At 42.2% G+C, this 12,979-nt stretch overlaps 1 protein-coding gene across 1 annotated transcript in view; it reads right to left on the bottom strand.

The window, feature by feature from the left end:
- The window catches only part of ATXN10 (ataxin 10), a 124,359-nt gene that overhangs the window by 61,822 nt on the left and 49,558 nt on the right, over positions 1-12,979 (bottom strand). The window contains exons 4-5 of the mRNA XM_063446747.1: positions 9,136-9,232; positions 7,379-7,543 (exon numbers count right to left, since the gene is read on the bottom strand). Of these exons, the coding sequence (XP_063302817.1) occupies positions 7,379-7,543; positions 9,136-9,232 (262 nt within the window). The remainder of the gene's footprint in view (positions 1-7,378; positions 7,544-9,135; positions 9,233-12,979) is intronic.

Genomic DNA, 12,979 nt, shown 5'->3' with positions numbered 1-12,979 from the left:
AGAGAAGTGTCTGATTGCGCCCTGCTACTTCATCATTTTGATGAAAAGGGGGGCGTGGCCAGCCGAGGAGCTCGGCGCTGGAACGGAGGTAAGTTTATATGATAAAAAACACTCGGATTGATTTTTTTATTAGGGGGAATCTAATATTAAAGCAAGAAAGAAGGCGAGGGGACCTGTCTTTCTTGATTTATATGTTGACTATAGTGATCCTTTAAAAAATATTTTTTTATTTTCTTTAAATAATGTTGTGATTAATTAGCGAATGAATTAGAGTGCCCAGAATTACAAGGATTTCTTACACTTTTTCATTCTGAAACAATTTTTTAATACAGTAAAAAAAAAAAAAAAATTGTCATGGGACCCAAAATAAGTATAGGATATTGGACTAGTAAATGTTCAGCAACTGTTAAAATGTCTGAATTACACATTCTGCAGATGTAAAATACAGTAAACTAAAACCAAAAGTCTACAAAAAAAAAAATATTCATTACACTCTCCATGGCACTGAGGATAATGTCGCTACAGTAATCCAGGGCTCGACAAATCCCAGGTGCCAGATCGCCACGGCGACTAGAAATTTCGCCCTGGCGTCTGGGATTTGCCAGCTCTCTAGCTTTGACGGCAGCCGCCCGCGGGAGCATGAAGGAGGCGGCCGCCCGCGGGAGCATTATGGGCAGGGCGCGAGGGAGCAGTAATCTGCAGCTGCTCTCTCGCGCTGTGTAATAATACCAGGAGCGGGAATATGACGTCATTCCGGCCCCGGCAGAGAGGAGCTACAGGCTGAGTCATGCTCCCTTGCACACTGGACCCCAGGAAAGACCCACTCAGCTCTTCCAAAGGTAGGGAGGCTGAGTGGGTTTCAATTAAAAGAAAAATGTGTGTGTGTGTGTGTAAGCCTGTGTGAGTCTGTCAGAGTGTGTGTGTGTGTGTATGTGTGTGAGCCTGTCAGTGTGTGTGAGCCAGTCAGTGTGTATGTGTGAGCCAGTCAGTGTGTATGTGTGAGAGCCTGTCAGTGTGTATGTGTGAGAGCCTGTCAGTGTGTATGTGTGAGAGCCTGTCAGTGTGTATGTGTGAGAGCCTGTCAGTGTGTATGTGTGAGAGCCTGGAGGATTGTGTGCATGCGCAGCAAATGTACCAATCTGCATCTCCTCATAGAGATGCATTACATTAATCAATCTCTATGATGAACATTCAGCGCCTCCATGCAGGGCTTGGAGACACTGAACCAGGGTGCTGCACGTGGTGCAGCAGTGACCCAGGACTCTCTAGTGGCCATCTGAGGTGTTACTAAGCAGCAATGTAAACTCTGCCTTTTTGTTGAAAAGGCAGTGTTTACACTGAAACGCCTGCAGGGACAGGCTATAGACACCAGAACAACTACGTCAAGCTGTAATGGTTCTGGTGACTATAGTGTCCCTTTAAGAATTGCACTTTCTCGTTGAAAATTACTGGCTCCTAACTTTTTTAGCTGGCTCCTATATTCCAAACAAATTTGTCAAGCCCTGCAGTAATCCATTGTGTTGTCATTTAGCTGGTCATAACGGACTGATTGAGCCAGGAGTTAGGAATAATACACGTTGACTAATATCAGAAACCATCAGTTATCGATCAAGGTTGGTGATAGACGTCTAAGCACGAAGCAACCTACTTAGTCCATAACCAAAATCAGCCCCAAAAATGTGTCGGACCAAAAGATTTAAAATAGCTTTTTCATGTGAAGGCATTTAACAGAAACTCTGCAACAAAGCAGGGCGGTTTTGGGGGGGGGGGGGGGGGGGGGGGGGTCCTTGCTCTTAAATTAAGTTTGGGATATGGTTGAATGTAAGTACCCCAAACCATTACAGACTGGAACAAGAATTTTCTGATGGAAACGTTTGTAAAGCAGACGCTTTGATAGGTAGGGTGTCCTCCCCTCAGCTTCCGGGTTAAAGCGGCACTGTCATGCCGAATCCCGTTTTTTTTTTTTTTTAACCCCCCTCCCGCCTCCACTACATCCAATTGACCCCCTAGTCACCCCCAAATGCCCCTAAGTCCCCAGATTACCTATTTTTAAATCTGTATTTTCTGCCCTGATCTTTATTCAGGGCGCCGCCATCTTTGTGTGGGTAGGTGAAGTCCCTGTGGGACACGTCATCTACCCACACTACACAGACTGTGAGATTCCCGCACATGCCCAGTGAAACACCTGGACATGCGAACGGGAATTTCATCTATTCATTCATCAGACAGACGAATGAATGAATAGAAAAAAACAGATGAACAAACTAACACTGTGTATCAGTGTTCGTTTGTTCGTTCAGTTTATTACAAGGAGGGAGCTACCGGCGTGCAGCTCCCTCCTTGTAATATGTAAAGACAGAAGCGGTGGGGAGCTGTGCTCCCCACCACTTCATAAGCCCCCCAGATCCCCCCCTCGCTCTATGGGGGTCAATATGACCCCCATAATAGCACAAGGGAGATTAAAATCTCCCCAATGCCCCTACTCGCTATACCGCGAGTAGGGGCATGTCCACTAAACAGTGAGCAGCCTGTGGCTGCTCACTGTAAAAAAATAAATGGTAATAAGGGGGGGACCTACTGTCCTCCCCCCTGGCCCCCACCCCTGCGCGGTGGGTGGGGGCCCTAATAAAATAATAAGGGGGGGACCTACTGTCCTCCCCCCTGGCCCCCACCCCTGCGCGGTGGGTGGGGGCCCTAATAAAATAATAAGGGGGGGGGACCTACTGTCCTCCCCCCCTGTCCCCCACCCCTGAGCGGTGGGTGGGGGCCCTAAATGACCCCCCCCCCCCATCAAGATGACAAGGGGTCCCAAGTCCCTTGACACCCCCCCCCCCCCCCCACCCCAAAACATTCTAACCCCTACCTACCCCCCTCACCCTAAAAATAGTGAGGGGGGAATAAAATAACTAACCTGTAAAAAAAAAATTAAACTTACCATTTGACGTCTTCTTTTTTCTAAATTCTTCTTTCTTCAGCCCCCAAAAAGGCCAAATGAAAATCCATCATACCCGTCGCACTTTAAAAAAAAAAAAAAACTAGCGCAAAAAAAAATTAATCCATGTTCACCCATGGAGGGCACGCCGCGTACTGAGCTCCGCAGAGCGGGTCAAGGCTTATAAAGCCTTGCCCCGCCCTGCAATTAGGCTTAGAACACACTGATTGGTTGGTTTAAGCCAATCAGAGTGCTCTGTGTCATTTTACAAGCTTGGGAAAGTTCTTTGGAATTTTCCCACGCTTGTAAAATGACACAGAGCACTGTGATTGGATGGCTTGAAATCCATCCAATCACAGTGCTCTGTGTCATTTTACAAGCGTGGGAAAGTTCTTTGGAATTTTCCCACGCTTGTAAAATGACACAGAGCACTGTGATTGGATGGCTTGAAAACCATCCAATCACAGTGATCTGTCATTTTACACAGCGTGGGAAAGTTCTTTTGAATTTTCCCACGCTGTGTAAAATGACACAGAGCAGTGTGTCATAATAAGGGGGGGACCTACTGTCCTCCCCCCCTGGCCCCCACCCCTGCGCGGTGGGTGGGGGCCCTAATAAAATAATAAGGGGGGGGACCTACTGTCCTCCCCCCCTGGCCCCCACCCCTGCGCTGTGGGTGGGGGCCCTAATAAAATAATAAGGGGGGGGGACCTACTGTCCTCCCCCCCTGGCCCCCACCCCTGCGCGGTGGGTGGGGGCCCTAATAAAATAATAAGGGGGGGGACCTACTGTCCTCCCCCCCTGGCCCCCACCCCTGCGCTGTGGGTGGGGGCCCTAATAAAATAATAAGGGGGGGGGACCTACTGTCCTCCCCCCCTGGCCCTCACCCCTGCGCGGTGGGTGGGGGCCCTAAATGACCCCCCCCCCCCATCAAGGTGACTAGGGGTCCCAAGCCCCTAGTTACCCCCCCCCCCACCCAAAACATTCTATCCCCTACCTACCCCCCTCCCCCTAAAAATAGTGAGGGGGGAATAAAATAACTAACCTGTAAAAAAAAAAAATTAAACTTACCATTTGACGTCTTCTTTTTTCTAAATTCTTCTTTCTTCAGCCCCCAAAAAAGCCAAACAAAAATCCATCAAACGAGCGCAAAAAAATAATTAATCCATGTTCACCCATGGAGGGCACGCCGCGTACTGAGCTCCGCAGGGCGGGTCAAGGCTTATATAGCCTTGCCCCGCCCTGCAATTAGGCTTAGAACACACTGGCTGCTCACTGCTTACTAGACATGCCCCTACTCGCGGTATAGCGAGTAGGGGCATATTATTTACTAATACTAAGTAATCTTTACTTAGTATTAGTACATTTGGCTGAAAGACCAATTCAGGTCTTTCAGCCTTTTAGTAGATAGCTCCCTAATACCGTGGGAATTAGGGAGTTATCTACTAAGCGGCTGCAAGATGCAGCCACAGCAATGAATAGGATCGGAGTTTCATTCATTAGAATGAAATTCCGATCCGAACAAAGTACCGAATTGCATCCTAACACCAATGGAGAAACAGTGCTCATTCTGTTAGGATGCAATTCGGCAGTTTTGCCGGCGTTCTGTCTAAGTGACAGGACTTTCGGCAATACTGACAGGAAGTATTGTGGGAACAGGGAGGAAAGCTAGGGATCATGGGAAAATTGCTCTGACCAGCGGAAATGAAGCACACTTTGCTCCTCCGCTGGTCAGAGCTGGTCAAGCGGAGGAATCCTCCATAAGGCAAAGAGTCCCTACTTTGTCTTATAATTTTAAAGAAAACTAAAGAAGACAGGAAGAAAAGAATACCAGATCCCGAGAGAGGGGGAGAAGAGGAAGAGATTGAGGAAAGGTAAGTTCGGCATGACAGTGCCGCTTTAAGGTATAAACAATACAAATTCTTCATTAAAAGATGGTAACAGATTTTGAGATAAGAAAGTCATCATTACAAGTGGCACTTTTTGTTAAACAAAGCTTGCAACACATACAGAGCACAAATACTCTAGATCTGTGAAATTAAATGCACTACATCAATGCCCACACCAAGGGTTTTCATGGAATATTTTCTCTTTAAAATCAAAGGAAAAAAGTGTAATTTTTAATCTAAAATACATATCCTTATACACGGATACACACTTAGAAATAAAGAGCCCTGATGTTCAGTCCCCGGATGACAGAAAATTCTTCACTTTCTCAATGAAATGTATTTACGATTAAGATTCTTTTATCCAATGTTTAAACACACATCCATAGATAAGTAGAGTGAAGTGATTTCTGATTAAATCCAAACAGAAGAAGAAAGATTAAGAGGGTTTATTGTCTCCCATTTATATGGGACATGTGAGTACTTGATTCGTAGGCTAGGATCCAGTTGAGTACAATAAAAGCATTGTGCGACGCTCGGCTTCAGAAATCTTTAAGAGTTACCAGGGGCTACAAATGGGGGGTACCATCTTCCCTAAGAAGAAAAGAATGACCCCTTGCGCTTGAGCTCATGTTAAAAATTTACAAAACATGGACCAAAGCAATCATTTTGGAAGCAATTGCTTCTAAACAAGACTTTGCATCTTTATTATTTTATTGTGTTCTAAGTGGGAGGATTTTGTACGGGAACCATTCATTCACTGAAACACTGTAATATGTAGTTAATTCCCCTTTTTATTCCCAGAAACGGAATTCTGCTCACAGAACACCAGCTGGATGTTTCATTTTTTTTTTTTTTTTTTTAAAAGGGTTTAAGGCACATTTTGAAAAAAAAACAAGTAAAACAATCTAGCGTTAAAGAAAAATATTGGTAGTACACAGAAATAATAAACCACATTTTAGTTACTGAAACTAGTGTGTTTCAAATTTGATAGTATAGAAAGAAATTAGAGAGAATGTGTCAGGTCGCAGAAGATTTTATGGGGGGTAACCCCTAAACGTAACATAACTTAAAGAGAAAGGAAAAAAGGTACAGAAAAGCCAAGAGAAGGGGAGTAGAAAATGTCTAGTTGAAATCCCTTTTGAGGCTCTAGTACTTTTACAGCAACCCTAAGTAGTCTTATGATATAAAATATCCCTTGGAAGAGCCGATACTCGGCAAAACGCGCGTCAGGACTTTAGTAACAGAGGGTGGAGGGGGTTGACAGGGGACTCACTGCAGCCGTGATATTCAATTTATTTCCCCCGTTCTAGCCACCCTGCTGTATGATTTTATTACCACTTAGATAGGTAGCCATCTAGACAGTTTGACTACCGGTTTGTTGGCAGAGGGGAAGGAGTTATTGCCGTTACGATGCGCAGGGTGAGGGGAGTAGCGACATACACTATTGGGTCTATTGATACTGCTCTCTTAATTATACTATATTTGTATCCCTGTGCTATAGATGTTACCACCCAACAGGAGTAACACGGGAAAAGCTAGTTTTCTTTCCTTTTTTCGCCCCCCTCAGCCTTCTATGTATTTTTTCACTTTTTCTCATATTTAGGATTTTTTTTAAACCATTGAAGTAAAAGTTATATGTGTGGCTAGGGCTGCATAAACAGAAACAAAGTGATTTAACTCCGAAATGACAGTGAATTGAGCAGTGAAATTGCAGGGGAATGATCTATACACCAAAACTGCTTTATTTAGCTAAAGTAATTTAGGTGACTATAGTGTTAAGGACACATGACATGTGTGACATGTCATGATTCCCTTTTATTCCAGAAGTTTGGTCCTTAAGGGGTTAATGTATTTGTTCTAGTGAATATAATAATTGCCTTTAGGCATTTTTATGCAAACACTGCCTTTTCAAAGAAATGGCAGTGTTTACATTACCCCAACGGACACCTTCAAGTGGTCACTCCTTAGATGGCCACTGGAGGTGCTTCCTGGGTCAGTGTTGCACAGTAGGCAGCCCTGCCGTTCAGTGTCTCCACGCTCTGCATGGGGACGCTGAATTTTCCTCATAGAGATGCATTGATTCAGTGCATCTCTATGAGGACGTGCTGATTGGCCAAAACAGTGCTTGGCCCCGCCCCCTTGACAATTTTAGCCAATTTGATTGGCTAAAAAGCGGCAATTCTGATGATGTCACCAATAGGGCGGGGCCAGTGCAGGCGGACCAGCGCAGCGCTGGGAATAAGGTGAGTTTAAGGGGGCAACCTATATGGTTGATTAAACACTATAGGGTCTACATACATGTTTGTGTTCCTGACCCTATAGTGTTCCTTTAAGGCCGAAATAGACGAACTGGAAACATTCAGCCAGTTATGCTTTCACTTAGCCTACTCTGGCCTTAAATTTTAAAATTTGCTTTGAATTTACTTTGAATTCTACCTTTAGTGAACCTGGGAACTTCACAAGTATGCCTGGCTACTAAGTCATTTACCAAATGAAGGGCAGATTTAAGCAGTAAATCAAAGGATAACAAGAAAACTCATCTAGAACCTGTACATACAGCCAATCAGCGTCAGGATGATTCCGGTAGCTGGTGATCACGTTTAATGCAACATCAAGCTGTGCGGGGTCCGTCAGTTCTGCCACTGTATCATCATTGAGGCAGGTAAATAAGACCATCGAACCGTATCCAGAAACCTTTTCATCCCCATGCTTCAGGCAATTCCTTAAACACAGAAAAGAAGAGATTAAACGTTAAATAGACATTTTATTTCCTGTAGACTGTAAGCTCACAGGCTGTCTTCCACTGCAGCTGTTATAGTATATCTAATTATATATGCCTCTGTCTATAAAACCACCTAGCAACTTTTTACTTGATCAGTAAATCAATTTGAAAAGAACTGTAAAATAAATGCATTGCTCATGTTCTTAAAACATCACATTTAAACATATTTGCCGTATATGTATAATTAGTTACATTTATCAGCAAAATATGAAGGAAGCAAAAAACTATTTTGGATCAATTAAATGTTCGAATAAAATATTATAAATATATTATGATCTAAAAATATTAAAAAGATATACACCAGACTGGAAGTGACCCATTATTTTTTATATGCATCATATCTTAGAATGATAAATAATTTAGAAAATGTATTCACTTTTCCTTGCATTTATTCACTGCAAATCTGCACATTTGTTGGTGGGTTCTGCCCAGACCACGCAGAGCTTTCTATAGCACTAATAAGTGTGTCTCAGTAACAGTGCATTATGGGTATAAACATGGTTTCTGGACAAAATAGTTCACTCGTCAGAAAGCTAACCAATTAACTACAGCATACAGAAAGCTAAATAATGGCATTTAGCACACTGTATTATTCCAGAAAAAAAAGCCCATACAAAAAGGGTGGGCTTATAGAGCAAAACAAATGATTACATTTAAAGGAACACTCCCACCACCATAACCACTATAGCATGCTGCAGTGGTTATTGTGCCAGGGGTATCCTGGTTTACTCTCAGGATAAGTAGTCAAAGTGTTTGGTAAACGTTCTCAGCCAGTGAACGAACTCTACACAGTAGGGCTTAGCTCACTGGAGTCAACAGAACTCCTTGCAGGAGTCTACAGCTCCAAGGTATGTGGCAACCGGCACCAATCAGATACCAGGTAAGTTGGCATGTCTTGTCAAACACTTTGGCTGCATACCTTGAAAGGACACCACAGCACTCCTAACCCAATAACAACATTGGACTGTAGTGGTTTTGGTACTTCGAGTGTTCCTTTAATGAATGGCGTTCCACTTTTCAAACTTTTCAAATCTTTTCTTCCTGGGACATTGATGTAAATCTCCTCAATGTGCTTCATGATAAAAGGTAATTTTAACGGTTTATCAATGCACAGAGTACGATGGAAGATATGCATAGAGTGTATGTTTAAAAATGACCCGAAATAGAACTGATTAAGCAGTCATGTTACAGAAAACTGGAAAAATAAAAAAAATAAAAACAACTGTAACTACCTATCCAGAGTGACCTTATGACGTGTTTCCACAATTAAGGTTAATTAGCTGTACTGTAATATGCCACAGCCTTAATCGCAGTGTCTGCCTCCATTGTATACCCAGTCTGGTGAGTAATTTGAATTTTTATACAGCTGATAATAGTTTGTGGCAGAAATTAACTTTGAACTTCCAAAGTAAATAAATCTTATCAGTCAGAGCAGTTGTATTACAATGTGCATCAACCACAAAATTGCAAATTAGAAGACAGGGATTTACTGCACAAGTTGGAAAAAGAAAATGCGACTTGTTCGTTCTTACAAGAAGAGGTCTGGAAACGCACACTTCCAAATGCTATTCTGGGAATCCGGGTTTCCTGCGGCAGCGTTGCCAAGAAACTGCAGCCCGCAGCGGAGAGCTGAGAAACGCAAAAAGATGATATTATGCAGATATATAAAGCACAAAGTGGAGGACTGTACATGGGAATTGGGTGTGGGCATACAAAAGTTTAATAAAATTAATCAATCACTGGAAGCTATATCAAAATCAAAATATTTCACATATTCAAAATAAGCAGCCATGCATGCTGGGAAATGCACTAAAATAACAAAAATGGTGTTTGCAATATATTCAAATGGTTTCTTAATAAAGAAAAAAAATACTAAAAGTAACACTATATATCAATACGGCAATAACAAACAGTCGCTAACAGGTTGGTATACTTATTTAAACTATGCGAAATGTCAAGTAAATTAATAATATATATATATATATATGAACAGAGAATATGAATACTCTGGGAATGGAGAAAATTCAATAGTTTGCCCTACAGTTAGTCCCCACTCAGGTCTAAACATGTTTCTACTTTTGCCATTACAGAGAAAACCTGTACCATTTGAATATCAGACGGATCCCACCCATTAGGTCAGTCTAGAACCAAAATTCCAGCAAATTCTCTCTGCATGAGAGATACAGCAACCTCAGACAATGAATTCGGCCTTCGTTGGGCCTCGTTAGTGAGTTGTAGCTGACACATCAGTCTAAGCAAATGAATTCCAACAAAATCAAAAAAATATGTGAGAACTGGCAAACACTCAGAGAATTATACACTTACCTGTACATTGCTTGCTTGTCTTTCAGTGTCGTTAATGGCAACAAATAAAATAATATTAACAATGGCAGAATGCTTGCCATCTACCAGACAACCACTACAGACACTTCCTGGAATCTAGCAGACTCTGAGTCCCCATAGGAAAACAATGACTCAATGCTTTCCTATGGGGTAGGCCTAATGCACGTACGGCACTAGCCCCGAATGTTCATTACGTCCCACCCATCAGATGGCGGAGGAGGATGGCACTGGAATCGGGTGAGCAATTGAAGGGTTTTTATGTGCCATGGGGGGGATCCCAGGGCACTATAGTGTAAGAAATATAACTCTGTATTCCTAACACTAAAGAATCCCTTTAATATTAAAACCCAATAACCATTTGTAATTCCCAATAGGTATAGGTTTCTCATGGTCCACTTTAACGAGTAAACGATGGCTCAAAGACTTTTGGGTTATGTTTATGGTTTGGAATCCTGATGCTAAAGGTCATTTCAATGGCTTGGTAAAATGCCAAACATCCCAGGATGGGCGGGTTGCCTACACATCTAATAAAATGATTAACGTATTCATAAGAAACTATCAACGTCTAGCAGAGGAGGTTTTCAAATGTCTCCCTCATTCAAAAGGTTAACATGCCATCACAACCAAAGCATGTACAGCTTGAGAAAAAAATATAAATACAAAATGAAGATTAATAGTCCATAATAATGAGCTATAGTTAATATTTCAACCCAGAAGCAAAACTCACAAGGAAACCATAAAACCAAAGGCAACAATCTGTCAAACAGCTGCCCACCCACTGTGAGGAAGCCAGCAGATCAGTGCACATCCCTACAGCAGAGCAGGTTATTCACAGGAAGCCCGACAGAACACGACTTACAGAGAATACCTATGTGTGGGAGTCATAGGGCACTTTAATAAAAACATGTATGAATGGGCAAAAGGAAATTATGTGAAGCTATCATTAAATTGTAGAATTATATATTGCTTTTAGTATAAATAAAAAAAAAAAAACCTTTTAGAAAATAAAAATGTTTTCAGTTTCACAGTAAACACTGTACGGCCAATCGAAGCAAGGAATGCAAACGAGGAATGGGACACCTCACCCTTACAGTGACAATAAAGTAAGGAAATGTTCAATACAAATGTCCTGCTAGCAATATATGAACCAATGAATATGTGACAAAGAAGTATACAATGCATCTGCATGGCCAACAACATTCCAACCTATCACAGTATAATATAGAATGTACAGTGAGTCTGCCTGCCCACCAACATTCCAACCAATCACAGTATAATATAGAATGTGCAGTGAGTCTGCCTGCCCAACAACATTCCAACCTATCACAGTATAATATAGAATGTACAGTGAGTCTGCCTGCCCACCAACATTCCAACCAATCACAGTATAATATAGAATGTACAGTGAGTCTGCCTGCCCACCAACATTCCAAACTATCACAGTATAATATAGAATGTACAGTGAGTCTGCCTGCCCACCAACATTCCAACCTATCACAGTATAATATAGAATGTAAAATGAATCTGCATGGCCACCAACATTCCAACCAATCACAGTATAATATAGAATGTAAAATGAGTCTGCCTGCCCACCAACATTCCAACCTATCACAGTATAATATAGAATGTACAGTGAGTCTGCCTGCCCACCAACATCCCAACCAATCACAGTATAATATAGAATGTACAGTGAGTCTGCCTGCCCACCAACATTCCAACCAATCACAGTATAATATAGAATGTACAGTGAGTCTGCCTGCCCACCAACATTCCAACCTATCACAGTATAATATAGAATGTAAAATGAATCTGCATGGCCACCAACATTCCAACCAATCACAGTATAATATAGAATGTAAAATGAGTCTGCCTGCCCACCAACATCCCAACCTATCACAGTATAATATAGAATGTACAGTGAGTCTGCCTGCCCACCAACATTCCAACCAATCACAGTATAATATAGAATGTACAGTGAGTCTGCCTGCCCACCAACATTCCAACCTATCACAGTATAATATAGAATGTACAATGAGTCTGCCTGCCCACCAACATTCCAACCTATCACAGTATAATATAGAATGTACAGTGAGTCTGCCTGCCCACCAACATTCCAACCAATCACAGTATAATATAGAATGTACAGTGAGTCTGCCTGCCCACCAACATCCCAACCTATCACAGTATAATATAGAATGTACAGTGAGTCTGCCTGCCCACCAACATCCCAACCTATCACAGTATAATATAGAATGTACAGTGAGTCTGCCTGCCCACCAACATCCCAACCTATCACAGTATAATATAGAATGTACAGTGAGTCTGCCTGCCCACCAACATCCCAACCTATCACAGTATAATATAGAATGTACAGTGAGTCTGCCTGCCCACCAACATTCCAACCTATCACAGTATAATATAGAATGTACAATGAGTCTGCCTGCCCACCAACATTCCAACCTATCACAGTATAATATAGAATGTACAGTGAGTCTGCCTGCCCACCAACATCCCAACCTATCACAGTATAATATAGAATGTACAGTGAGTCTGCCTGCCCACCAACATCCCAACCTATCACAGTATAATATAGAATGTACAGTGAGTCTGCCTGCCCACCAACATCCCAACCTATCACAGTATAATATAGAATGTACAGTGAGTCTGCCTGCCCACCAACATCCCAACCTATCACAGTATAATATAGAATGTACAGTGAGTCTGCCTGCCCACCAACATCCCAACCTATCACAGTATAATATAGAATGTACAATGAGTCTGCCTGCCCACCAACATTACAACCTATCACAGTATAATATAGAATGTACAGTGAGTCTGCCTGCCCACCAACATTACAACCTATCACAGTATAATATAGAATGTACAGTGAGTCTGCCTGCCCACCAACATCCCAACCTATCACAGTATAATATAGAATGTAAAATGAGTCTGCCTGCCCACCAACATTCCAACCTATCACAGTATAATATAGAATGTAAAATGAATCTGCATGGCCACCAACATTCCAACCAA

The sequence above is a fragment of the Pelobates fuscus genome, chromosome 3 (assembly GCF_036172605.1).
Source record: "Pelobates fuscus isolate aPelFus1 chromosome 3, aPelFus1.pri, whole genome shotgun sequence".
NCBI lineage: Eukaryota > Metazoa > Chordata > Amphibia > Anura > Pelobatidae > Pelobates > Pelobates fuscus.
The sequence above is the reverse complement of the archived record's forward strand: the minus strand, read 5'-3'. Positions and strand labels throughout refer to the sequence as shown.